General features: G+C 48.3%; 1 protein-coding gene across 1 annotated transcript; it reads right to left on the reverse strand.

Moving 5' to 3' along the window:
- Positions 1-2,289: 2,289 nt before the first annotated feature.
- Positions 2,290-24,732, reverse strand: LOC309357574 (relaxin receptor 1-like). The gene is made up of 18 exons (XM_081889814.1): positions 24,035-24,732; positions 18,531-18,677; positions 17,660-17,758; positions 17,320-17,425; positions 16,146-16,217; positions 15,609-15,680; positions 14,311-14,382; positions 14,044-14,115; positions 13,003-13,077; positions 12,251-12,322; positions 8,947-9,018; positions 7,763-7,834; positions 7,188-7,259; positions 7,001-7,072; positions 5,576-5,805; positions 5,006-5,416; positions 4,191-4,406; positions 2,290-3,544 (listed from the first exon to the last, which is right to left on the reverse strand). Exons 1-18 carry the CDS (start codon positions 24,087-24,089, stop codon positions 3,357-3,359), a joined length of 2,175 nt encoding a protein of 724 aa, XP_081745940.1. The 5' UTR covers positions 24,090-24,732; the 3' UTR covers positions 2,290-3,356.
- Between the last annotated feature and the right edge of the window lie 3,059 nt (positions 24,733-27,791).

Raw genomic sequence — 27,791 nt, forward strand, 5'->3', positions numbered from 1 at the left:
AATAGCTACCCCTCCTCGTTTGGTGTCATCTGCAAATTTGATGAGCATCCCCTCAATACCTTCATCCAAGTCATTTATAAAGACATTGAACAACCATGGACCAAGGACAGAAACCTGTGGAACCCCACTTGCCACTTTTTTCCCAGGATGATGAGGAACTCTTTGGGTTTGGTCAGCCAACTACTGTACATAAAAATCACCTAACAATAACATTGTGCAGCCCACATTTTACCAGCTTCTCTGCAAGAATTTAATGGGGGGCTTTTTCAACATCCTTACTGAAATCAAGAAACAGTACACCCACAGCATTCCCCGGATCCACCAACCTTGTAACTCTATATTTAAAAAGAAGAAGAAGAAGAAGAAGAAGAAGAAGAAGAAGAAGAAGAAGAAATAATTGGTCTAGTATGACTTGTTTTTGGGAAACCCATGCTGGCTCTTAGTAATCACAGCATCCTTAGTAATCACAGCACTGTTTAATGATCTGTTTTAGGACCTTTCCTGGTATCAACATCAAGCTGAATGGTAGGTCCTCCTTTTCCCCTTTCTGAAGATGGGGACATCGGCCTGCCTCCAGGGCAGGGACCTCAGCCCCAGGGGGGCTGGTTTTAGACAACTTTGCTGGTCAGATTTTAGGCTATTTTCCTCCCACCTCCCCCCGTCCTGAAGTGTGGGAGATTATCGAGGAAGAAGGCCCCAAACAAGATGGCGGGCGTGGGCAGTCGGCCAACCCTCATTTAGGATGTCGGCGCCGACTTCGGCATCCAGATAGCGCTACTTCCGCCCTTTCTGCTCCCCGCTTCCGGTCGCAGAGCCTCTCCGAAGATGGCGCCCACGCCTTCAGCGTCAAGATGGCGCTGCTCCGACCCGCTCCTGCCCTTCCACTTCCGCCCACATTGTCTCTCCGAGGAAGCCCCTCACGACTGGCACTTCATCCAGATGGCGCTGCTTCCGCCCTTACATCTCCCCTATCTGCCTTTCGCCCCGCAGAGGCTCTCCCCAAGTGGCAGCTGCGGACGAGGCGAACTCTAGCTCCTCGGATACCATAGAGCATGTGCAGAAGGCGCCACACACACACCGGGAAGCTCACAAGGAGCTCAGAGAAGAAGGAAAAGTCCAGCCATGCCTTGTCTTCACGCACCCCCACCCCCACTTCCCCAGGCTGCTCACATTGTGACTTTTGCAGTTTTTGGAATAAATGTACTTGTATCCAGTTCCTGTCTTGCTCTCTTCTCTGCCCCTCCGTGTTTTAAGAACATAAATCCATTTACAGATAGGTAGCCGTGTTGGTCTGCCATAGTCAAAACAAAAAAAATTCCTTCAAGTAGCACCTTAAAGACCAACTAAGTTAGTTCTTGGTATGAGCTTTCGTGTGCATAAGTAGTGCATAACTACTAAGTTAGTTCTTGGGATGAGCTTTCGTGTGCATGCACACTGGTATCTGAAGAAGTGTGCATGCACACGAAAGCTCATACCAAGAACTAACTTAGTTGGTCTTTAAGATGCTACTTGAAGGAATTTTTTTTGTTTTAAGAACATAAAAATAGCGCTAGTATATGAAGCCCAAAGCTGCCCATGTAGTCCTGTATCCTGTTCTCATAGTGGCCAACCAGATTCCCCAGTGGAAAGCATACAAGCAGGACCTGAGCACAAGAGCGAAACTCTCTCCTCCTGAGGCTTCCCAGAACTGGTATAAAGAAGCATTGTTGCCTCCAAAATAGTGGCTATTAGCCATCAATAGCCCTCTCCTCCTCCATAAATTTGTCTAATCCTCTTTTAAAGCCATCTAGGCCATCATTGCCTCCTGGTGGAGTGAGTGCCATGGTTTTAACTATGCTGCGTGAAGAAGAACTTTGAGGTCCTGGGAAGATAAGGGTGGTATATAATCTTTACATATTTACGTAAAGATGTGTATCTACGTAAATATAAATGTAATAAATAATAATCAGCAAAACCAAATAAGAGTATTATGTTGCCTTAAAGTCTTAAGAAACATATTTTGCAATAAGTGTTTGCGGATTATAGTCCACTTCAGAGAATTATAGAGTTGGAATAAGTCCAAAAAGTCATCTAGTCCAGCCCCCTGCGATGCAGAATTACCGTATTTTTCGCTCTATAACACGCACCCGACCATAACACGCACGTAGTTTTTAGAGGAGGAAAATCCGTAGGCATGCCACCCGTAGGCATTCCCTCCATAACACGCACAGACATTTCCCCTTACTTTTTAGGAGGAAAAAAGTGAGTGTTATGGTGCAAAAAATACGGTACTTTGTGGGTGGGTGAAGCACAGTGGGATGGAATTGTCAATTGAGGTCAGGTGGAAATGAAATGCAAATAATAATAATACAGACAATGAGAATCACCTTATTAACACCACCATTTTAGAAGAATGTTGACAAGATGGAAAGTGTGCAGAGGGAGACCAAGATGATCAGGGGTCTGGAACCAAGCCTTTTGAGGTATGGTTGAGAGAATTGGGTATGTCTACCCTGGCAAAGAGGAGACTCAGAAGAGAGTTGATAGCCATATTCAAATATCCAAAGGGTTGTCACATGGAAGATGGATGTGAGTTGACAAATGATGGACAATTGCCTTTTTTGCAGTGATGGTACTTTCTAAGCAGCAGGAAGTGGTGCTTGCAGGAGATAAGAGGAAGGCTATAGTACCAGCCAAAGGTCTCTCACAATCAAAGAGTCCTGAAACCTACACACACAAAGTCCAAAGTAATTTGAATTTCCCCCCTCCATATGTGGAATTAAATCCAGAGGTGCTCCATCAATTCGCCCTGTCTTGACACTGAATGGTGAACAGGAAGATACTGGCCTAAAGCAGATTCCTAATTTTTCTTTTTCCTTAAGGGCAAATACCTCCCCTTTCACAGAATCGTAAAGTTGGAAGGGACCCAAGGGTCATCTAGTCCAACCCCCTGCAATGCAGGGATCACTGCTAAAGAATCCCTGACAGATTATCATTCGGCCTCTTTAAAAAACCTCCAACGGAGGAGAGTCCACCCACCACCATTTTGTCATATGACGAATGTGCTTTCCACCCTGGAGGGCAAAGGAATTCGCACAGAATCTGATCTCTTCAAGAAACTGGGAAGATGTTGTCCCATTCATCTGACTCCTGGAGCACTTTCTTCTGCATATCACCACTGGCAATCTTGACTGCAAACCCCCTGGCGAAATCAAGGAAGGCCTCCAAATTGTTCTGGGGCAAAAAAGAAGGGGTGCAAGAGAGCATGAACGTGGACCCTTTTGCTTGCAAAGTTTCTAGTCCCTGTCACTTTGGTCAAACGGGGAGCCTGCTCAAGTGTCCTTGTACACCTTTTAAGCACCCCCAAGGCCTAAATGTCAGGTGCTGCTGTGGACGGTTAACAAGACAAAGCTCTTCCCTTGCGTATCCTGCAGAGGTGGCTTGTTCTTCTGAAGACACTGCTTGAGCTTCTCCTGGAAGGAGGTGGTGGTGATGGTGTAGAGGATCGGGTTCAGAGCGCTGTTGATGGGGAGGATGAAGATGACCACCCAAGAGGTCACAGTGCCTGTCCAGAAAGAGGAGTTTGTATTAATATAATCACCCGCCTTGCACCCTGTGGTCCCAGGGAGTCTCACAACATTACAACACAACATTAAAAACAGCTTACAAACAGAAGGTGGGTCTTAAAATGTGCGCCTCAAATGTCAAAGTCCAGGGTAAAGAGGTGTGTTTTCAGCATCCTCCAAAAGCTGTACGATGAAGGTGCCAGGTACACCTCTGGGAGGAGGGAATTGCACAGCTTAGGGGCTGCCACAGAGAAGACTCTCTCCTGGACTGCAACCTTCTGAGCCTTTAAGGGTGGAGGAGCTAGCAAGGGAGCCTCCTCTGCTGATCTCAGCACCCGAGAGGATCTGTAGGGAAGGATGTGGCCTTTCAGGTATTTGGGGCTTGAGTCGTTTAGGGCTTTGAACACTTAACTGTCCTCCGACTAAACATTAGGAAGACCTTCCAGACAGAGATGTGGAACAGACTCCACTGGAAGGCGATGGGCTCTTTCATTGGAAGTTTTTAAGCAGAGGCTGGGTGGCCCTCTTCCGGGGATTCTATAGCTGCAGTTCTTGAATTGCAGGGGGCTGGACTAGATGACCCATGGGGTCCCTTCCCACTTACAACTCTATGCTTCTAAGATGAGTAAGGTCTAAGGCATCTACCTGGAATGTCCAGGTCCAGCAACGAAAGCAGCTTGAGGAGGAAGATGGGGATCCAGCAAAGAGCATTGGTGAAAACAATGAAGAAGAATCTCTTGGCTAGGGCCACCTCCACAGAGACAGCGCTGCGCTCGCCTGTCCTGGCTGCTGTGGTGTGGATGGAATAGAACATGCTCGCGTAGGCCAGCACAATGATGGCAAAGGCAACCAGGTTCAGACCTGTTGGGCGGAAGGGATAAGAGAAGCCTTAATAGGCTCTGAATTCTGCAGACGCCACTCAGGGCTACTAAAGTTGAAACATGTTTTAAATCTGGGAGCACGTTGACTGACATCTGACTTGTAAAAAAAAAAACCCTTTGCTTTCATAAAGAAGTAACTGTGAAGAATATATTTACAATATTCTCATTCTTATTCACTTTGTTCCTTATAGAGAGCTCCTACACAGTTTTTTCCCTATTAATGTTTAGGGATCTTCCTCTGTCTGTTTCACATCAGACAGATCACACTGTCCTCAGCAGTATCCAGGGAAACTTCTCTCAGCAACCATTCTCCCTCACACACGTAGAGAGAGAAGACAGTTAAAAATGAAAGTTACTTGAATAACAGTCACAACAGATTGGAATAGCTCTCTCGCGTGACTCACAGCCAGCCAATTACATGCGAGCTAATGCCAAAGGAAATTTAACATAAGTAAACATCCCCATTTCAGGAAATTCAACCATTACCCTTAACAAAACTGGCATCCAACACAGCAGCATAGGCACCCCCCCTCCCCCTCCAAATCCGTAAAGCTCTCCAGCTGAGTGAGGGGTGCTTACCCAGGAATATCCCTGTGGAATAAACCCGAGCCCCGGGGCGCTCTGTCCCGTCGGACTGGAGTGGAAAGCACACGCCGTTCCTCCCATAATACGTCCCGAAGGACTCCTTGCACAGAAAGGGCACCAGAGTCAGGGAGAAGCCCAGGAGCCAGATGACCGCCAGGGTGGAGAGAGTCCGCTTCTTGCTGGTCCTGTGGTGGCTGAAGGGGAAGACGATGGAGAAGGATTTCTCCAGGGTCATGTAGGTCAGCTGGAAAACAGAGACTTCGGAGGAGAGCATGGCCAAGCTGCCCACCAGCTGGCACGCTGTGCTCGCCATCCAGGCTTGGGCGTGCTGGTTGTACTCTCCCGAGAACCTGAGGTCAAAAGCTCCGAGGAAGAAGAGGTAGATGCCCATCAGGCAGTCGGCACCTGCGGGAGAGGCAAGGAGGAGATGGTCAGGTGCCTATGAAACTACCCCTGCCCTGCCCTGCTCTTCTTCAGCCTGATCTTAGCTCACAGAGTTGCAGCCAGCTGGACTAGATGACGCTTCCCAACTTGACTTTCCCTCTCCCTCCCTCCCAAGCTTACAGCAGAGAGATTTGATGGCCAAGGCGTGGTTGCTGTTTTCCGTGGTGATGAAGGACCTGGTGAGGATGACGAAGAGGTTCCCCAAGCAGGTGATGAAGGCGACGACCCAGACGAAGACTCGGAGGATGCCGCTGGCCAGGAGGTTCTCAAAGGAGGAGATGCCGTCGGTGTTGGGCTTGCAGCTGCGGACGTGGGGTGCAAAACTGCAATACTGGAACTTCTTGAAGTAGCTGCCGCGGAGGAGGAGATTTAGAGTCGAGGGGGTAGGAGATAGTCTTCTCACCCGATGCAAATATTATTATTGGTGGTGGTGGTGTTACTAATTGTATTTATTAATTGTAGCTAGAAGATTGAATTCACCTGGCCTCAACCATGCAAGAAACACTTTCGTGAGAATTCCCTTGCTGATCAGCACTTAATGATGAGAAGCTGTGATTCCCTGGGGGTGCCTTCCAAACACGATTCTATGAGAAATCTTCCTGGTTTCTGATGAAGTTTGGGGTAACTAACCCCTGGCTCATTCCTCCTTATACACATTTCTTTCCTTCTCCAAATGATATGAGGGGTGGAGCAAAGTATTGCATGACACAAGTTTCTTATATCTCTTGGTGCCCAATGGAAGAAGGCACACACACCCATCCTCTCCCTAAACCCTAGGCTTAAAAAGGTAAAGGGACCCCTGACCATTAGGTCCAGTTGCGGACGGCTCTAGGGTTGCAGCGCTCATCTCGCTTTACTGCCTGAGGGTGCCAGCGTATCATGTGGCCAGCATGACTAAGCCACTTCTGGCAAACCAGAGCAGCGCACAGAAATGCCGTTTACCTTCCCGCCAGAGCGGTAACTATTTATCTACTTGCACTTTGACGGGCTTTCGAACTGCTAGGTTGGCAGGAGCAGGGACCGAGCAACGGGAGCTCACCCCATCACGGGGATTTAGGCTTAGGTTTGCATAAAAAATAAGTGGCAAAAAAACCCTCTTGCCTAAGCTCCACCCACTAGGAATGCTTGCTGTTCCCTATGTTGCAGGTGGCATGGCCACCGTGAACTGAAGCCCTTGATGACACCTTGTGTTTCTATGCATATAGGGAGATTGTCATGGAACTTCACAGGGAATTGCCATGGAGTCACTGTATGTTTTATTTTTTAGTTTACTTGTACGTTCAGGTTATTGGGCCTCAATGTTTACATTTTCACCCCTATAAATATTAGGGAGGATGCCAGCAATAAATAACAAGCAAAAAGGGGGTGATGTGGAGGGCTCCCCTACTCTGAAGTGAAGTGAAATTGGGTAAGCCCTGTGGTCTGCTCTGCCCATGCCCCACTCAGAAAATTGCAGCTACTACCAGCTTGTTTTGTAGGGAGCGCCTGCCCTGTGTCAGGGGGCTGCCCCACACTGTGTTTTGAAGCTCTGAAAGGGTGACTTACATGTGATGCAGATTGGTGAGCTTCTCAAACATGCGGCTGTGAATGTTGGGGATCTCCAGTCCTTCCAAGCTCCTACAAAATGAACAGCAACAACGAATGGGAGCTGGCTCTTGCAAGGAAGGATTTAAGGAGGTTTGCATCAGCAGGAAAACCAACCAATCAAGGTTTTGCTGCTTGGGACACTTACAGAGAGCGCAGGAGAGGGACATCGTCAAATTCATCTGGAGAGATCTGGTGCAGAGGGTTATTCGAAATATTCCTGCAAGGAGGGGAAGGGCATAGGTTGGTGGGTGATGCCTTTGAAAGGAATCTCAGTTATCATCTGCTTAATAAACATGATTTCTAAAAACACAAATTTCAGAAGTTGCATTTGACATTTTGAAAACTTTGACGTTTCGTTTCTGTGCACCTTTAAGTTACTCTTGCTAATGAATTTGAAGGTAGTAATATTAAGCATCTGACGCCTTACAGACAGATGGTTTTGCAAACTGCTTTGAGGTTTTATTACAGGCAATGATTCCTACATTCCAAGGAGTTCGGCTAGATGACCCTTCCAGCTCTACTGTTCTATGATGCTACTGCCCTGTCCGTCGTCAAAACCTTTGTTTTTTTACATTGTTTTCCTATAGAAGGATCGCGCTGCAGAGCTGGAAGGGACCTCAAGGGTCATCTAGTCCAACCCGTTGCAATGCAGGAATCGCAGCTAAAGGATCCCTGGGAGCAGCTCCCCAACCGCTACTTTAAAATCTTCAAGATACATACAGCTGTTGCAATTCATGCAGACCCTTGAAAGATGACGGCAGAAGATCCTTCAGCCTGTTGGAGGACAAGTCACTGTTGGAAGAGAAGAAAGGAAAGTTTGAGAAGAGCTGGTTCATGGAAAGCCAGTCAGCATACCACATTTTTTACTGCTGCACCTGATATATAGGTCAGTATGGTGTAGTGGTTAGAGAGCTGGGCTATGACTAGGGGGACCCAAGTTCAAATCCCCACTCAGGCAAGCTCACTGGGTGACCTGGGGCCAGTCATACTGGGGCCTGTTGGTGGTGGCTCCAGGGAAACCAATATTTTATTTCCATGGTAACCAGCATGCATCTTGGAGGTAAGGTCTGTTGCATTCAGTACTTTATTTCCTGAGAAGTGGAAAGGCCTGGAGGTTCCGGATTTGAAAGGATGGAGACTTTGGTTGCCGTCATTTCGATTTTGGAAAAAGCAGCTTAGCAGAGGCTGACCGTTGCAGAAAGGGCAGATTCCCCACTCAGACATAAAAAGTCATTGAGAGCAGCAGGGCTGGAGACAAAGGCCATGTTTACACCATCCATTTAAAGTGCTGTAATACCACTTTAAGCAGTTATGGCTCCCCCCCTCAAAGAATTCTGGGAGCTGTAGTTTGTTAAGGGTGCTGGAAGTTGTAAAGAGTCCCACCCCATTCCCCTTATAGAGAAGTTTAGCAATCCGATGGATGGATTGCATTTCTATCCCAGTTTTTTCTCTCCAAGGAGCTCAGGGTGGTGGCCTTGGTTGTCCTGCACATCATTTAATCTCCACAAAAACCTTGCATAGGTCAGGCGAATATCAGCAGAAACCAGCCCACAAAGTCACACCCCATGAGCTTCATGGCCAAGCAGGCATTTGAACCCTGATCTCCCAGGTCCTAGTCTGACACTCTAAGCACTACACTGCCCTGCCTCTCTTCCCAGGGAACTCTGGGAACATGGGACTAGGGAATCTCCTAACAACTCCCGGCCAGAAGATGTAAGTGGGCAGCAGAGAGAGGGCAATGTAGAAATGTCAAAATAAATGAATCCAAATCAACTTTTTCAGGTTAGATAACGTGGAGCAGGTGTCAGTGGGAGGCACCACTTGGATTTTCTCCCTCCAGCGACAAACCATCCTGGCCAGGCAGGCCTGGCCAGTTATCGTGAAGGCTTGCCAGATACACTTACAGTTCCACCAGGCTGTTGAGGTTGGAAAAAGTCCCTGCCTGGATCCACTCAATCTTATTCCTGTTCAGCACTCTGGAAGACAAAGGCAAGCAAAGATGAGGGTAGGTTCATCATGTGTTGTTCTCCCCCCCACTTTCTTTTTTTAAAAAAGCTTATATTATCCACCCATCCATTCATTCTCATTTATACAGTGGTACCTCAGGTTACATACGCTTCAGGTTACAGACTCCGCTAACCCAGAAATAGCACCTTGGGTTAAGAACTTTGCTTCAGGATGAGAACAGAAATCGGGCTCCGGCGGCGTGGCAGCAGCAGGAGGCCCCATTAGCTAAAGTGGTGCTTCAGGTTAAGAACAGTTTCAGGTTAAGAACGGACCTCCGGAACGAATTAAGTACTTAACCCGAGGTACCACTGTATACCACCTTTCCTTCAAGTCACTCAAAGTGTTGTTCTCTCCTTCTCCTCAGTTAACCCCCACAACAACCCTGTGAGGTAGGCTAAGGTGAGATGCAGTGGCCAAGTGGAGTTGTCCTGGCCCAACACTCTAACCACTACACCACACTGCCTCTCTCAGTCTCGCCACCCTCACAAGGACAACTGGCACACATGGTTCTTGGCCTCCTCATTTAATCCCCACAACAGCCACGTGAGGCAAAGAGTGATCTTGTGCTCAGGTCCTGCTTGTGGGGTATCCTCATTGGGTCATTTGGCTGGCCTCTGTGAGAGAAAATGATGCTGGGCTAGATGGACCATTGACCTGATCCGTCAGGGCTCTTCTGGTGCTTGCATGGAACCTCCAGACCCAGAGGCAGTCTATCTGGATTCTTAGAATGTTAGGAGCATTTGGCCACCTTGAGAACAGGATGTTGGGTAAGTTGGGCCACTTGCCTGACCCAACGGAGCTCTTCGAATGTGTGGCTCAGAGGAGCCTCTCACAGGGAGGAAAGCCTCTCTCTTACATCCTGGCTCCTTTGGGATTTAGCCTTCAGCAGTGAAGACAATGAGGAGAAGGAGGGGGCAAGAGCTCCATCATTCCCTGGTTCACACAGAAGGTCTTCGTCTGCTTCATCTCCCCTATAAAACTGTCACTGGGGCCGGGTCAATGGCAGGGGGTGTTTATGCCTCCCATCTTCCCTGTGTTTATCTTTCTGTGATGTTGACATGAGAAGGTCTTGGGGATCACATTCCTGGGCAAAGCCACAGATGATGGAGACGTCATGCTGATGGGAAGGCTGATGGTACAGAGACTCTGGGTTCCATGAACCCAGTTATACCTTGGGGAGCTCTTGTTGAAACCCTCACCTGAGGCGGGGGGGGGGACGGTGCTTTGTAAGAGATCTGGAGCAAGCTTGTTTTCTGCTATTCCAGAGAGGAGGCGCCGAGCCAATGGATTCAAATGACAAGAAAGGAGAGTCTGACTAAGCCTTAGGAAGGACTCTCTGACAGTAAGAGCTGCTTGACAGTGGGGCAATTCCCTCTGAAGGTGGTGGACTCTCCTTCCTTGGAGGGTTTTAAACAGAGGTTGAATGGCCACCCATCAGAGATTCTTCAGCCACGATTCCCACATTGCAAGGGGTTGGACTAGATGACCCTGGGGGTGCCTTCCAACTCTACAGTTCTATGATTCTGTTAATCCAGTGGTTCTCAAAGGATGTGGTGCACCATACTGGTGTGGCAGGAGAGGATGGTAAGTGTGGCAGGAAGATTCAAGGGCAATCAATATTATATTTTGGGAATGATTCATGTTCTTATGTAGCTGCGTTGTTTTATACTTCCTGGATGTCCCACGATCATATTATATTTGTTCTGTTTTTGTTTTCCACTGTATTTTTTGTCAATAAAAAAAAAGGTGGGGCATGAGCAATTTTTTATTCTGAAAGTGTGGCCATGAAACAAAAAGTTTGAGAACCACTATTAATCTGTCATTTTGGGTTCTACACTCTGCAGCTGCAGAAAACAGGCTTGCTCCATCTTCCATGTGACAGCCTTTTTTGGTATTTGAAGGTGGCTCTCATGTCACCTCTCCATCAACTCTTCTCCAAGCTAAACATATGCAATTCCATCAACCATTCCTCATAAGGCTTGGTTCCCAGACCCCTGATCCCCTCAATCGCCCTCCTCATTTTGCTGATATCCCACACGAAAGTGAACAGAGCTCAGATTCAGAGCCAGAAGGCCTAATCCTGTCCCTGCCTACATGGATTTCCCGTTCTCTGCACGGAACAAAAAGAGACTGGTTCAAGTGTGGCCCACGACTCGCTAAGGCTGGCTCACCCTCCTTGAATATCCATAGAAGCAAGTCAAGAGCTGCGTTCCTTTTGACTCTTAAGAGCTGGACATGCGGAACTGGACATTCCAAGGCTGCCTTTCGTTCCCCCGTCTTGCAGGGAATTTGTCATGTGTACCGGGATGATATACACAATGCAGGGAAAGTGGATTGAATCCTCTCCAAGGGAGGCAACAAAACTGTCACACTTCAGAAAAGTGGAATGTGGGTCAGACCTGCATGTTCTCCAGAAGAAACTCTTGGCTTCGTCATGGATGAGGAAAAACGAGCTGAGCTTGAATCCTGGCAAGATGGAGACCCTGTGGATGAGCTGTTCCCATGTCTGAGAAATTGCTAAGTTGCCTGCCCTGAATTCAGTGGCACTCCCCCTGAAGGAGCAGGCTCGCAGTTTGGGGGTGCTTCTGTATCCAACTCTGTCACGGGAGGCTCAGGTAGCAGACCCTCCAAGTGTCCCTATTTTCCGGGGACAGTCCCAGATTTACAGAAGTTGTCCTTGTTTCTGATTTGATCCCATGTTATGTACTGAGTTGAATAGGATCCAAATTACAGCAGTCTGATTGGTCCTGGAACAATAGGATCCAGAATGCAGCAGTCTGATTGGTCCACAGGAGCCACCCAATCCAGCTCCAGGTGGAAGTGAATCCGCAACCTGATTGGCCTACAGGAGAATCACATATTGAGCCAATCACGTGGGGGCCATTGTGTAAATAATGTATATAGAGCAGACATTTCAGGGGAACTTCCATTCCTCCTAACTACTATGAGCTGAATAAAGAGCAGGAAATCCACACTCGACTCCGATTATATTTCATCCCGGAATGTCCTGCTTTTCTTTAGGATGCCTCTATTCTCATCAAAGAAATACTGGAGGGTGTGACTGAGTTATGTGACCCCTTCCAGCTCTACCATTCCTTGATTCTATTATTCTAATTGTTTGGGATCCCAACAGATTGTGATTTGTGCAGCTAAGGCTGTGTGCATGAAAATCAAAGAGAATTACGAGGGGAATACACTCACAGAACAGTGACTTCATTGCATCCTCGGAAGCTGGAACTTTGCAGAGCGTGAATCTGGTTCCCCTCGAGATCCCTGGGTGGTGGAGAAAGCAAGCAGTGAATTTTTTTAATCCTGGGAACTGTAGTTTGTTAAGGGCATTAGGAGACCCCTCAGAGAGCTGCGGGTGGTTAATCCATCGTAGAATCATAGAACTGATCTAGTCCAACCCCCTGCAATGCAGGAAACACACGATCCCTCTCACCTGGGAATTGTAGCTCCACGAGGGGAAGAGGGATCTCTTAATGACTTTCAGCAACATTAACAAACTACACTTCCCAGAATTCTTTGAGGGAATCCATGACCTCAGAGTGCTTTAAATATATAATGTAGATGGGGCCACCACCAAAAAGCCACCCTTGCCTTTCTAAAAGGACTTGAACAATCCCAAGGCTTTCTATTTGACGTCCTTCTTGGCGCCCAGCCGGGGTGCCAAGGCCTGACCCCTCCATACACAACCAGCCAAACCCTCCACAGTCTTCAAAAAGGAGGCTGAGACGGGTGACCCTCCTCTACGTGGGTGCAGGCAGACAACAGCAGCACATCCCTCTGCCTGCCGTCTCCCCTGCTGCACCCTTCTCCAATCCCACCCACCCTCTAGTCAAAGCAGTTCTCCAGAGCAGAGCTGAATGCAGAGCATGGCTGAACCTTGCCCAAGTCAGATGAGCCCCTCCCGGTCTCTCTGTTCCCCAAATTCACAGGCAGGAGGAACTCACAGCCAGTTCAGCTTCGGCATTTCTGAACAGATTGACGTGTTGGGGAGGCCTCTGAGGAGGTTGTTGTGCAGGTCCCTGGAATGGAAGGACAAAGTGATCAATGGTGATGGACAATGTGCACCCATGAAAATGGAAACAGTCCATGCCAGGGATTATATGGAGAGGAATTGAAAACAGAATTGCCAAGGCCGTAATGCAGCTAGGGTTAGGGTTGGTGATGGGGTGTTCAGCAGCAAAACAGACTCTTTCAGGGGGTGGTGAGCTCTCCTTCTATGGCTTTTAAACCAAGGCATAATAATAATAATAATAATAATAATAATAATAATAATAATAATAATAATAATACTGTAATAATAATAATAATAATAATTGTTAATTATTTATACTCTGCCCAGCCACTCTGGGCGACTTCCAACAGAATATTAAAATACAATAACCTATTAAACATTAAAAGCTTCCCTAAACAGGGCTGCCTTCAGATGTCTTCTAAAAGTCTGGTAGTTGTTCTCTTTGACATCTGGTGGGAGGGCGTTCCACAGGGCGGGTGCCACAACCAAGAAGGCCCTCTGCCTGCTTCCCTGTAACTTGGCTTCGCACAGCGAGGGAACTGCCAGAAGGCCCTCAGCACTGGACCTCAGTGTCCGTGCAGAACGATGGGGGTGGAGACGCTCCTTCAGGTATACTGGACCGAGGCCATTTAGGGCTTCAAAGGTCAGCACCAACACTTTGAATTGTGCTCGGAAACATACTGGGAGCCAGTGTAGGTCCAGATGGCCACCTGTCAGGGATTCATTGTAGGGGGGTTGGAGGAGGAAGCCCAGCCAAAACCAAGCTTTCAGCACCACAGTTCTATGGCTCTATAGTCCGAGTGTAACTTAATATTCCGCCTGTATTTGCTTGCTGTGAATTAAAGACTGTGAGTGCCCCTGACATGCAGATTTCATTTAAGCATGACATCATTCCCAGGACAGAATCTGGAGCAGAGGATGTGGAAGCAAGACTCCAGTGCCCCCTTTCCCACCCCATAAAATCCATACTTACAGAAACAGAAGCGATTTCAGCCCCTCAAAAGCAGTTGCGAGGATTTCAGTTATGCTGTTGTTCTCCAGGATTCTAGGGTGGGGCGAAATGGAGATCATGGTATCAGTGAGCTTACTGATATAGCTCGATCCAGCATGAGATATTTAATCTCAGGGTCGAGGGTTTGAACCCCACATGGGGCAAAAGATTCCTGCATGGCGGGGGGTTGGACTAGATGACTCTCGTGGTCCCTTCCAGCTCCAGAGTTCTATGATTCTATGTACTTACAGCCATTTGAGACGAAGCAAGTTGTGGAAGATGCGAGGCTTCAGATGAGTGATGTTGTTGGAATTGAGATACCTGGAATGACAAGAGAGGGGTTGGGTTTGTTCTGGATAATACAGTCAAGGTTCAGGCTTCCTAACTCCTATGGGGAATAGACAATGGAGGTCTCTTTCCGGTATTCTGGTTTTACAGGTCTATGCCTGGTCTGGGTGGGGGGTGTCATTATTTCTACCTAGAAAGCTGGAAAACAACCACACCTGGTACCTGGAAGGAGCCTGGTGGGAGGAGCAGGTGGGGAAAGGGGCAGGGTCCGCTGATGTGTGGGGCTGGGCTCCCAGTGGGGTGAGGGGTAAAGAAGCAGAGCTCTGCATCCAGCAAGGAAGGGGCCACACGAGGGCAAAGGTCTCTTTGCCCCAGACAAAGCATGTGTAGAGCCTCCTACCTCCAAGCCATCATAGGCAGCCCTGTTTAGGGAAGTTTTTAATATTTAATGCTGTATTGTTTTTAACACTCGATTGGGAGCCGCCATGGGACGTGGGTGGAGCCTAGGGCTTGCCGATCAGAAGGTCGGCAGTTCGAATCCCCGCGACGGGGTGAGCTCCCATTGCTCGGTCCCAGCTCCTGCCAACCTAGCAGTTCAAAAGCACGTCAAAGTGCAAGTAGATAAATAGGTACCACTCCGGTGGGAAGGTAAACGGCGTTTCCGTGCGCTGCTCTGGTTCACCAGATGCGGCTTAGTCATGCTGGCCCCATGATCCAGAAGCTGTACGCCGGCTCCCTTGGCCAATAAAGCAAGATGAGCACCGCAACCCCAGAGTTGGTCACGACTGGATCTAATGGTCAGGGGTCCCTTTACCTTGGGAGCCGCCCAGAGTGGCTGGGGAAACTCAGCCAGATGGGCAGGGTATAAATAATAAATTATTATTATTATTATTATTATTATTATTATTATTATTATTATTATTGAATCAGCGAGAATCATCTGTCTCTCTCTCTGTCCTCCTGCACCTGTTCTTCCCTCTCCAAGCCTGCAGCTTCTCCTGCCTCTGCCTCTTGTCTCCTGGCTGTTACTGGATCTCCCAGATCACTGATTCCGTCTTCCACATCAGTCCCCAATCCCACTTCTTCCAGCCACCACTCCTCAGTATCCAGCCAGTTCCTGACACCCTGTTAACCTACTGGAATGTGTAAAGCTGGGGTTGGCAAGGTGATTCCCTGCCCCGCCCCCCTGCAGAAGTCTTTCTTTCCTTTTTGCATGACCTGCCTGATCCCATGCAGCAAAACAAAAGCTCATCACTCACAGCTTCTTGAGCTTCACAAGTCCAGCAAATGCAGAGGCGGATATTGACTGGATCCTGTTATCTTGTAGGAAGCTGTTTGGAAAGAAAATTATACAAGAGAGAGATAACCTCAGGATTAATATTGTATCCAGGGTATTCCTGCCCCCTCCCACCAGAACCTGGGAAATCAATCATGGAATCGTAGAATTGTGGCATTGGAAGGCACCCCAAGAATCTTGCAGTCCAACCCCCTGTGATGCAGTGATCGCAAAGACCAGCGTTCATTGTTGGATTAGTTGCATTTTACACCTGAGGGTTCCACATTGGCTCAGGAACATTTAATTCCAGGCTGGAGCAATTTATTGTGTGTGTTTTTAAAGAACACTATGAAAACAGAGGGTTCTAAAATGCAGATTTTTTAAGGCTGGTATCAAATCACCTGCATAGGCCGTGCAGTTCATACAATCATCAGACTGCAGAGTTGGAAGGGTCCCAAGGGTCATCTAGTCCAACCCCCCTGCAAGTTGCAGAAATGTAGGGATTGGGTATCATACTTACAGTAGCTCCAGTTGCTCATAGGCAATGAACTGATAGTCCAGCAGGGAAACGATCTCATTATTCTTCAGATCTCTAGGAAAAGTAGAACAAAAAGTGACTCCAGCAGCTGCGAGGGCGGTTTCACACATTACACAGCAACAAACCCAGGTTTGCAAATGAATGTATGTGCACCACAGAGGCACGGTCAATCCTGATGAGGGCACCTGTATGAAACAGGTGTCTATAAACACCTGTTGGATGCATGCACACTTTAGGTGTAGACCTAGAGACAGCATAATCAGGAGATTCTGCTGAATGCCCAGAGTCATCCCTAACAACTGAACGACCCAGAATGGAGGGCTGGAGTGCCATTGGTGGACGGGGTGGGGGAAAGGAATTAATCTTTGGACAAAAATCAGATGTGACTTCAAAAAATAATAATCAAATTTATATATTTTTAAATTACCTTTTCCCAACACTCCCAGTTAAAGATATTGGTGAGATTAACATAATGACAGACAGAAACCTCCGGGCAAAATCCAGTCAAAGTTGAGCACTTTCCATCCCCACTGATTTCAATGCTTAAATGGCTGCTGGTCAGATTCTTAACTGCTCTTTTTAAAAAGAGAAGAAGTTGGCCGTGATTCCCGCATTATTGCAAAGGGTTGGACTAGATAACCCTTGTGGCCCCTTCCAACTCTGCAACTGTAATTCTCCTACCTCGTAGTACCAACCTTTCTCCCTGCAGTTTAACCCCATTGCTCTATGCCTGAATTTAAAATCACCACCCCACTTGTGAGCCCACCTATCAGGAGGATCTGGCAGGTGCCAGCATCACACCTGTGTACAGAATCATAGAATCTTGGAAAGGATCCCAAGGCTGTTCTAGTGCAACCGTTTGCAATGCAGGAGTGCCATTTCCTCTGCCCTACATATTTCCACCTGCCTTGGGGTGCGGAGAGTGGCCTGAGTAGCCTTAGCTCCTAGCTGTTGAATGAAGCCCCACCCCCCACCCCACCCCATGCATAGCTGTCAACATTTCCCATTTTAAAGAGAACGTCCCTTATTCTGAATAGGATTCCTCGCAAGAAAAGGGAAAAGTTGACAGCTATGCCCCCATGGCGTTCCTCCTCCACCCCTGTGCCGGCTGCCCAAAGACTAGGATGGCAGGGACATCTCACCCGCCATTACTCACAGCTCCGTCACACTGGGTGAGACCTGGGGTACGGCACGCAGGCCCCGATCCTGACAGTTCACGGCGGTCCCCGAACACCCGCATCCGGCTGGGTACTGATTTAGGGCTGAGGGAACAGAGCGGAAGGGTGGCTAAGTGTCCAGAAATGGAATAATGATGATTTTGCACAAGGAACAAGATGGGGGGCAGATTAGGCAGGGAAAAGGATGGCAGGGTGAAGACGGCTATGGATGGTAACAATCACAGAATCATAGAATTGCAGGGACTCCACCAAAGGTCATCTAGCCCAACCCCATGCTGTGGATGGTGTGAATGTGGCCACACACAAAAATCTACTCACTGCAGTTGGCCACTCTCGATCCATCACTCGTCCTGCTGCTGCTGCTGCCGTTGTTGCTGAGAAGTTCATTGAAAATCTTGGGCCACCCAACATCATTCACTGCAAGGAAGGATTTAGATTCTGTTATGGATGGAAGTTCAGGCACCTGAGCTTCATCCTCTCCCTCAGTACTTAGCATAGTTAGTTAGTTAGTTAGTTAGTTAGTTAGTTAGTTAGTTAGTTAGTTATAGAGCCCACTTTTCCTCCAGGGAGCTCAAGGTGACCTATGTACTTCCCCTCCCCATTTTAACCTTACAACAACATCCCTGTGTGGTAGGTTAGGCTGAGAGGCAGTGACTGGCCTCCAGGGTCATCGACTGAGCTGCATGGCGAAGTGAGGATTTGAACCCTGGTCTCTCCTAGGTCTTTCTCTGGTGCTCTAACCACTACACCACACTGGCACTCTTTGTCAGGGAGCTTGGCCCATGTACCAAGACCACCAAGCTCCCTTCTTCCCATACATACACCTGCATTCCCAACTTGAGAAGTTACCCTAAAGTTTCTCCTTAACCGTTGCCACCAACTTTGGACTTCAGGAGACCTGAACTGTGGGGCCACCAAAAACCTGAATCTCATAGCTGAGCTTTATCTTCATAATGCTACAATTCTTTGATTGGAGGTTTATAAGCAGAGGTTGGATGACTGTCCGTCAGAGATTCTCGGCCTGTGTTTCCTGCACTGCAGGGGGTTGAATTCAATGACTTGAGGATTCCTTCCAACTCTATGATCCTGAAGGAATCTCTGAAGGCTCCCTGAGCCACCAAAGGTTAGAATGCTTTCTTTGGCCCCGTCTTGAGAGGGGAAAGCCTCACAGAGTCTAAGAAGAAATTACCACAGTTCTCTTCATCGGCTCCATCATCGCAGTTGATCACCCCATTGCAATGGAGAAGTTGAGGTAAGCAAACGGTCATGTTTTCGCATGGGAACATTCCGGAAGAACAGCCGCCATGATCTGGATGAGAGTCAGCCAGAAAAGCCTCTGCCAAAGGGGAATTTGAGACAAAACACCAGAAATATTATATCCCGCTTCTTCATTCAGTAATATTGACATGCTTTCCCTGAGCATATAAAGAGTGCCAGCATATAAAAAGTATAGAGTATGTCCCTAGGAGGGAGAACCAGGAGCCAGGAAGACTAACTCCTGGGGGAGCAGGCTGGCCCTATTCAAAATGTTGATTTCCACTAGCCATGGGGGCTTCACAGTCATTTTGCTTGTTTGTTTATGTTTATTTATGCCTTGACAGCCCACCTTTCATCCAAGGAGCTCCAGGTGACATACATGGCTCTCCCCCCTCTCATATTGTATTCACAACAACCCTGTGAGGCAGGTTAGGCTGAGCAGCAGCGACTGACTCCCAACGTCACACTCAGTGAGCTTCATGGCCGAGTGGGGGATTTGAACCCGGATCTTCCACATCCTGGTCCTGCACCTTAACCACTACACCACCCTCAAGGGGCTTGTGTTCCGCCCTTCAGAAATGTCAGTTTTGATCAAGGAGGTGTCTTCACAGGCAATTAAAACCAAAGTCTATTCTGTCACAAGGGCTGTGTTGTGTAGTGGTTAGAGTGTCAGATTAGGACCTGGGATTTGCAAGTGGGACTCACCGTCCCCAACTGGACTGTGTCAACTGCATTGCAGGGCGTAGGACTCTACAATTCTTTGAGTCTATGATTCACCGGATTCTTGAGAAGTGATTTCTGCATTGCAGGGGGCTGGACTAGATGACCCCTGGGCTCCCTTCCAGCTCTGCAGTTCTATGATCCTGTGATTCTAACCTAGCTTGCTCAAACGATGACCGACTGCAGTCCATTAGATGCCCCCGGGCAGGCAGCAAGGAGCTAGAGGTTTTCTCTACTGGGCCAGAATCATCCTGAGGATTTGAGACCAGGTCTACGTGCAAGAAAGATCATCACATTGGGACAGGGAGGGGGGAGAGGACCTGAAAAAAATCCTAAAGTTGACATCCCATGAGCTACTGTTCGCTTACAGGCAAGGCATTTTTTCCACATCAGCTCTGAATTATGGCCCACATTTCAACTGCCTTGTTGACTACTCTTCGCCAAAGTTAGAAACAGACGGCAAATATTTGGGAAGGCCTGAAGCTCTGCAAAAAAGACCCTGTCCCTTTGAGGCCCAACAGCAGCTTACCCAAATTTACTATTGTTTGTATCTGAAATGTTTGCTCTTGAGGAGGATTTGGGGACAGGGGGAGGATCCTAGATCCCAACAAAACCTGCAGGAGTTAAATCAACCTTCTGCAGACTACTCAAAAGTCCTGGGCCTGGAGCAAAAGTTTCCCTGCAGCTTTGATTAATCGCTCTCCAAACATGAGAGCTGGTCCAGGAGTTGCTGGGAGTCTGGACCGTAAAGAATACCAGAAGTATGAGTCCAGCTGTCAACATCTGAGCACCTTCTAAAGCGGCGGGGGGGGGGGAGGTTCCAATGCATGGCCCAAGTGTGACCGTTTTTGGTGATCGTCAGCAACGTTTGGACTCTGTCGGAAGGTGGTGCACACTCCATCACTGGAGCTTTTCAAACAGAGGTTGGATGGCCATCTGCCTGGGATCCTTTAGCATACAATTCCTGCGATGCAGCGGGTTGGACTAAAGGACCATTAGGGATCCCTTTCAACAGTGCAATTCTATGATTTTAAAATGTAACTGCATTTTGCTTCCTGCAGGGCAGGGCAAAATGGGGGATCTTCCTTTTCCACCTACAGACCTTGACCAGACAGGCAGCTGAATTTCACGGCAAGCCCAGCGAGTGGTCCATACTCTTCATGGCATCTGAGGGCAGCCTCCTAGTTTAGCTGGCCACGGGATACATGTTATGTATTCATTGGTCTGTGTTTGCCTGAGCTTGAGTCTGGACTAAGGATTCTGAGCTCCTGTGTTCTGATTCGATACATGTTGTCTAATCACAGAACATTTCAGGATTTGGGCCTCTGCCATTGACCCTTGAACTCTGAGTCATGATTCGCAGTTTGGAAGTTTAGACAGCCAATCCTTTTGGGAGTGGGAGTGGACCAGGCTTTCAGAAATGTATACAGTGCTACCTCTGGATGCGAACGGGACCCGTTCCAGAGCCCCGTTCACATCCTGAAGCGAACGTAAGACGCAACTGCATGTGTGCGGGGCGCGTTTCGCCGCTTCCACACATGCGCGTTTTGAGTGTCTGCGCATGCGCAAGCGGTGAAACCCAGAAGTAACGCGCTCCGTTACTTCTGGGTCGCCGTGGAGCGCAACCCAAAAATATTTAAGCTGAAGCGTATTTATCCCGAGGTATGACTGTACAGTGGTACCTCGGGTTAAGAACTTAATTCATTCCAGAGGTCCGTTCTTAACCAGAAACTGTTCTTAACCTGAGGTACCACTTTAGCTAATGGGGCCTCCTGCTGCCACTGCACTACGACAGTGCAATTTCTGTTCTCATTCTGAAGCAAAATTCTTAACCTAAGGTACTATTTCTAGGTTAGCCGAGTCTGTAACCTGAAGCGTCTGTAACCCAAGGTACCACTGTATAAGCAGTTGCTTTGCCTCTGTTTCCCAGTTATGTAATTCAATAAAGGTTCTTGCTGTTATCACTGGGCCTTGCCCCATGGGAACCCACCTACACTTCAGTACATACAGAAGAAAACAGTCAGGGATCTACCACCACTGCACCCCCACTTCCCCCAGCATCTGCTACCTGAGGCAGGCAGCCCACTTTGCCCAATGCTAGGGCCGGGCCGATTTAACGAGCCAGTGCCATTTGTTTATTAGATTTCCATCCCATCTTTCCTCCATGGAGCTCAAGGTGGCGACACATAAGATTCCTTCCTCCTCCCATTTCATTTTCTCTCCACAACAATCCTGTGAGGTAGATTAGACTAAGAGAGACTGATTAGCCCAAGGTTGACCAATGAGCTTCGTAACTGGGTAGGAATTTGAACCGTAGACTCTCCTAAGTCCTAGGCCAACATTCTGACCACAATACCACACTGGCTGCCCACATTCTGAAATCTCAGAAGCCAGAGGGTGGCTCAACAGGAAAGTTGCCTCTCCATGATTGTATGAGTGTACATCTCAACAGTTTGCACACAGGCAAGCAAGTGTCGTACACTCATTGAACAAAATGTATGGATGCAGTAGTGGAATATTGTAGAAGATGATCACAGTGTGGAATCGTCATTGCTGTTTCTAGACTCCTAACAACTGTAGGAGCAGAAGATCATTTAATCCATTAGCAGTGGACCAACGTTCTCCGTAAATGTTGACGCAAGCAGACTTCGCAGGTTCCGTGCTGAATGGCTGGTTCACTCAAGCATTTCCGAGCGTTGGACATCACACATAAACAGACTCACTCATGCAAAGAAGGGACACGACATCCGCAGAGCTGAAGGAATGGGGAGTCAGCTGCCACGAATACCAAATGGATAAAGAAATGCTTAGGGTTACATTCTTTTGGGGGTGAAGATACTCAAAGGAATGAGTTCTCTCTGGGTTCACACAATGCTTCTGGTTGAGGAGATCCTGGGAGGAAGGGAGGAAGGCAGCGCAAGCCTAGAGGGAGCCGCAGGGCATCACAACTATGACATAGTGAATTGAGCAGAACAGAAGGCAAGAGGGATGCTGAATTTTGGCCTCTCACAGGGCTCCGCTCCTGCTCTGGTCCTGCTTGCAGATTCCCCTTTGGGGCATCTGTTTGGACACTGGGGAAAAAGGATGCTGAACTAGATGAGCCATTGGCCTAAACCAGTGGTTTTCAACCAGTGGGCCGTGGCACCCTGGGGTGCCTTGAATGCTGGCCAGGGGTGCCACGAGCAACACTGGCCTCTGTCCCTCTTTCCTTTCCTCCCTCCTCTGATGCCCTTTCATGTTTTTGCCTTCCAAAGGCTTCTACAGCTGTTCATTGCAGCAGCCCTGGCTACAGGTTCCGCAGGCAAATGGTGCCTCTGGGGCTGATTGCCAGGAGGAGAGGAAGCTTTGGAGTAAGCAAGCAAGTGAGAGAGCCCAGCCAGCCAGTCTGCCAGCCCTTGCTGTTGGGAAGGGATGGACAAGTGGGAGGCTGGGCAGACAGGCAGTGTGCTGGCCTATCTTGTCCTTGTTGTGTGCAAGGTCTACCTGGGAGCTCAGTGCCCAGTACTGAAGGGGAGTCTTTCCAACATGCAGGCACAGCAGTGCCCACTGCTGCCTCCCAAGGTAAGGTGCTGGTCTCACGTTCACCTTTGGCCAGTCTCTGTTGGGCTGCTAAGTCTGGGGGCATCCTTTTCCCAGGCCCCTGTGGGGCAGTGTGAGGAGGCACCTCTCTTTGGGGCAGGGGGTACAGCTCGGAGACCAGGGGTGGCAGCAGCAGCTGCTCAGAAGACTCCCAAGGCGAGAGGAGAGGAGGCTGAGGGAACACTCCACAAAGGAGGGTGTTCGAAAAAGGGTGAGAGGCTGCCAGCTCTGCAGGCAAAGGGTGGCATAACCGGGCTCCTGAGCCCCACAGGGGTGCCACAGAAAAAAATGTAGTGGTCAAGGGAACTGTGGACTCAAAAAGGGTGGAAACCTCTGGCCTTAACCACCAGGCTCTTCTGAGGCTCTTGTGGAACCTCCAGGCCAAAAGACAGGCTATCTAGATCTCCAAGTTGTTACATACCCTCCAACATTTTGGGAGGGCAAAGTGGGACACCCACCATCACCATCCAACCCTCCCAATTTCTGCTGTCCTTAGCCCCTCCTCCCACCTCCTGATCTCTGCTTGCCCTCACCCACCCGCTGAATGTTATGATGCCAAAAATATGGGAAATATGTGCAAATATGCATGATTGGGGGGAGGGGTGGGAGATGTCCTGAGAGAAATTGGAATTGAGAGTCAATGACCAGTTTGCATGAAACTGACCAGATGCTGCCATTCCCCTACCTGACGCCCTCCAAACTCCCATCGTTTCCAGCCAGGGTAGCCATTTGATGATGTAAACTGATCTAGAGTTGTGGTCCAAAGAGGGTTGAGAACCAGTGTGGCGTAGTGGTTCGAGTGTCAGACCAGGACCTAGGAGAGACGGGGGTTCAAATCCCCATGCAGCCATGAAGCTCACTGGGTGACTCTGGGCCAGCAATCACTGCTTCTCAGCCTAACCAACCTCACAGGGTCATTGTGGGGATTAAATGAGGAGGGGGAGGAGAACCAAGCCACCTTGGAGGAAAAGATGGGCTAGAAAATAAATAAATAAATAAATAAATATTCTGCCTTTTGCCAACCCATCGGGGCAACCCAGCACTTAACATTTCCCCTCCCATGACTGATCTGTTGGGTTCTGTGCAAGAGGAGAAAAGGGTGGATTATTTTTTTTAAAAAAAGAAACAGCCACTTACTTGTAACCATCTGGAGGATCACCAGAAACAGCTTCATGGTGAACTTGGAAATCATCACTTCAGGAAAGGAGGAATCTTTAGAGGTGCCCCCTCCCCAGTAAAGATGCTTCTGCCTCTACTCTGCTAGGATCCCGCACAAGGTGACAGCTGCCTTCTCTGCAAATGTTTTGTCGCTTGCCGAACAATCCCAATGAGGTCTGTTGAACAGGAACTGCATCCTTGAGTCAAAGAATATCCCCAACCGCCAACCACTCTGGTACCGTCAACAGCTTCTGCTGGGGAGCCCCAGATCCCCTTTCAAGGCTGTTTCGAAGGCTGACATCCACAAGCGCCTGGCTCCCCTTGCGATGTAATAAAAAGCGGGAAAGGAATAAAATACAGGCAGCTTGATGGTTACTTCTTTCTGCTTCTCCTGCTGCAGGTCATTTTGAAACGGAATAAATAAATGCCTTTCCTTTGTGTGTGTGTGTCTAACTTTTTCTCTGTTGAATAGGGAGCCTGCTGGAAGGTTTCTCTTCAGACTGCCCAGATGGGGACTATAAGATATAGAGAAGAGGAGGAGAGTCCACAGTTCTTCCCCACCACCAACCCTGGTGGCTCTCTCTGTAATACTTGACAGAAGGGCCCTCTGCTGGACTGGCCACTGAATGAAAACTTGCTACATAGAATCAAAGACTTGTACAGTCAGAAGAGATCCCCAAGGGGCATCTAGTCCAACCCCCTGCAATGTGGGAATCACAGCTCAAGAATACCTGACAGGTGGCCAGTCAACCTCTGCTTGAAAACCTCCAAGGAAGGAGAGTCCACCATCTTCAGAGGGAGTCTGAGATGCCCACTTTGGAACAACTCTGGGTTGCTGCCGTTTTCCTAACGAGGCAAAGCAGATCTTACTCTGTCTTTATTTCCAAGTTGAATACGCTTTCCAAGGCAAAGTGTCCTTTTTTCACCCTGGTTTGTGTGTTTTTTACTGGACCAGTCTTTTCAGCATAACTTTCCCAAAAGTCTAATGAAACCAGCTCCTGGAAGATTTTAAACAGCTTGTATTTTTGAGACATACTGCTTATTTAAGGTTCAAAAACAGCTTGAAGGGAAATGCTGCAGAACATCCAGATCGGCTGTAGTGGTTTAATTTTCAAAGGAGAAGCCAGGCTGTTTGCATGTGGGAGCCCAGGAAGATGAGAGAAGGAAGCAGACTAACAGAGATGCATGATTGGCAGGGGGGAGAGATTTGAAAGCCTGGCTCCTAAGTTGATCACAGGGACATCAGAAGTAAATTCTTGGAATGGCACTAGGAACATAAGAGCCTTCTGGATCAGGCAAGTGGCCCATCTACTCCAGCATCCTAGAATCCTAGAATTGGAGAACTGGAAGAGACCCTGAGGATCATCTAATTCCAACCCCCTGCAATGTAGGAATCACAGCTAAGGAATCCCTGATGGATGGCCACCCAACCTCTCTTTGAAAACCTCCAAGAAAAGAGAGTCTACCTTCTGGGTTCTCACAGTGGCTGACGATATGCTCCAAAGGGAAACCCACAATCAGGATTCGAGTGCAGAAGCACTCTCCCCTCCTGTGGTCTCCAGAAACTGGTATTCAGAAGCATCATCAGCTTCTGAAACAACATGAGCAGCTCACATAAAGCGAGGGTTCTTAACAGGACTTCAGCAGCCAGCAAAAGTGACATGTATTATTATCAACCGAAACTCCAGGGAGGAAATTCATGCTCTGTATTCAGAGCTGATCATGTTCCTTTTGGTCCTTAGCAATTCTCAGGCAGCTGGCTATTAGGGGTGCAATAAAAGCTACCCTGACTCAGAGAGGAATTACCATAAAATCTTCTGCAAAGGATGTTCACATGGAGTGACTGAAATTGCATCCGGCAAAGCTTGCTTCCCCAGAGAGCTTATCTCAAGTGGACAGAAAAATCTCACAGGCCTTACTTTAATGCCAGCCAAAAAAAAAAAAATACCAGTTTTAGCTTGCAGCAGGAAATGCAGCCACCAGCCACCATTAAGGGTGGATAGATTGGTAACTGCTTGGAAGAAATAGTTTTAAGGTATCAATTCACATCTGAAATTGGAGCCCGCTGGATCAGGCCAAAAGAGGCCCATCTAGTCCAGCCTCCTCACAGCACTGTGCATAAGAACTGCAACCAGAGAGCAGCTCCAGTCTCTGCAGCCACAAACAGAGCTGGTCCCTTTGAAATAAGTGCTCTGATGTTTTCAGCACCTGGCTGTTGGAGGTGTATTTTCTTATTGAGACAGGTGCTACTTCAGAATGGTGGGCACTCTGGGGTTGCAAGCAGAGGGTACAAGCAGCCCTGCCCCCCCCAACCCGAAAAACAGGGAGAGGGATACCAGAGGCCCATTTGAATCACAGAATCATAGTACTGTAGAGATGGAAGGGACCCCAAGGGTCATCTAGTCCAACCCCCTGCAATGCAGGATTCACAACTCATTCCATGGAGTCTTTGAAGACCATAGATCTCTTCCTGAAGGAGCGTCTCCACCCCCATCGTTCTGCCCGGACCCTGAGGTCCAGCGCCAAGGGCCTTCTGGCGGTTCCCTCATTGCGAGAAGCAAAGCTACAAGGAACCCAGCAGAGGGCCTTCTCGGTAGTGGCACCCGCCCTGTGGAATGCCCTCCCATCAGATGTCAAAGAGATAAACAACTACCTGACATTTAGAAGACATCTGAAGGCAGCCCTGTTCAGGGAAGTTTTTAATGTGTGACATTTTAATGTATTTTTCATCTTTGTTGGAAGCTGCCCAGAGTGGCTGGGGAAACCCAGCCAGATGGGCGGGGTACAAATAATAAATTGTTGTTGTTGTTGTTGTTCCTGCAGGATGTTTTCTGCCTGCAAGCATCTAACTGACTTAGTCAAACACTGTTTAAGTGCTTAGCTGCACTTCTGGGACTTGAGGAACAAACCTGAGCCATTTAAAGAGGTGGAGGGTCTTCTCTGCAATAGGACAAGACGCCCCAAACATTTTAACAACTCAGAGGGAATTTGTTAGGCATTTGATAAACAGTGCAAAGTACTTCTTGATTCAGTAATAATAAAACAAACTGAAAGCTTTATTGCCCTTTACACAATTGGTGTCTGTTGTAAAACTATTTTCCAGAATCCATGTCTGGAAGAGCATCTGTACTCTTGCCAAAGTTAATTTCTTTCCTATTGGCCTTAATGAAAGTGTTGTTCCTTGTGAGCCTGGGGCAAATAAAGCAGGAAGCAAGCAGATGTGCAGCCTTCCCTCCAACCTCTGGAACCATTGAATTGTAGAGCTGGAAGGGACCCTCAAGGTCACACAGTAAGATAAAAAGGTAAAGGACCCCTCGATGGTTAAGTCCAGTCAAAGGTGACTATGGGGTATGGCGCCGTTTATCTTCCCGCCGCAGTGGTACCTATTCATCTACTTGCGCTGGTATGCTTTCAAACTGCTAGGTTGGCAGGAGCAGGGACCGAGCAACGGGAGCTCACCCCGTCACAGGAATTCGAACCACTGACCTTCTTTTATCTGTTTCTCTGCCCCTGCAACTGACTCTAATGTTCACTTTTCATAGAATCCTATAATTGTAGACTGGGCATCTTCCTCCATCTCAAGCCCATCCTCCCCCCCCCCCCCATCCCAACTTGCTCCTTTGCAGGGAGAAAAGCCAATGACTTACATTACTCAAGGGATGAGATCCCATGTCCTGCTAATGGTTCCTAATTCAAATTATAAGGAGGATTCTTTGTTGAGACAAATGCATTGCGC

The sequence above is a fragment of the Podarcis melisellensis genome (assembly GCF_964234715.1).
Source record: "Podarcis melisellensis genome assembly, chromosome: 15".
In the NCBI taxonomy this organism is placed as follows: Eukaryota; Metazoa; Chordata; class Lepidosauria; order Squamata; family Lacertidae; genus Podarcis; species Podarcis melisellensis.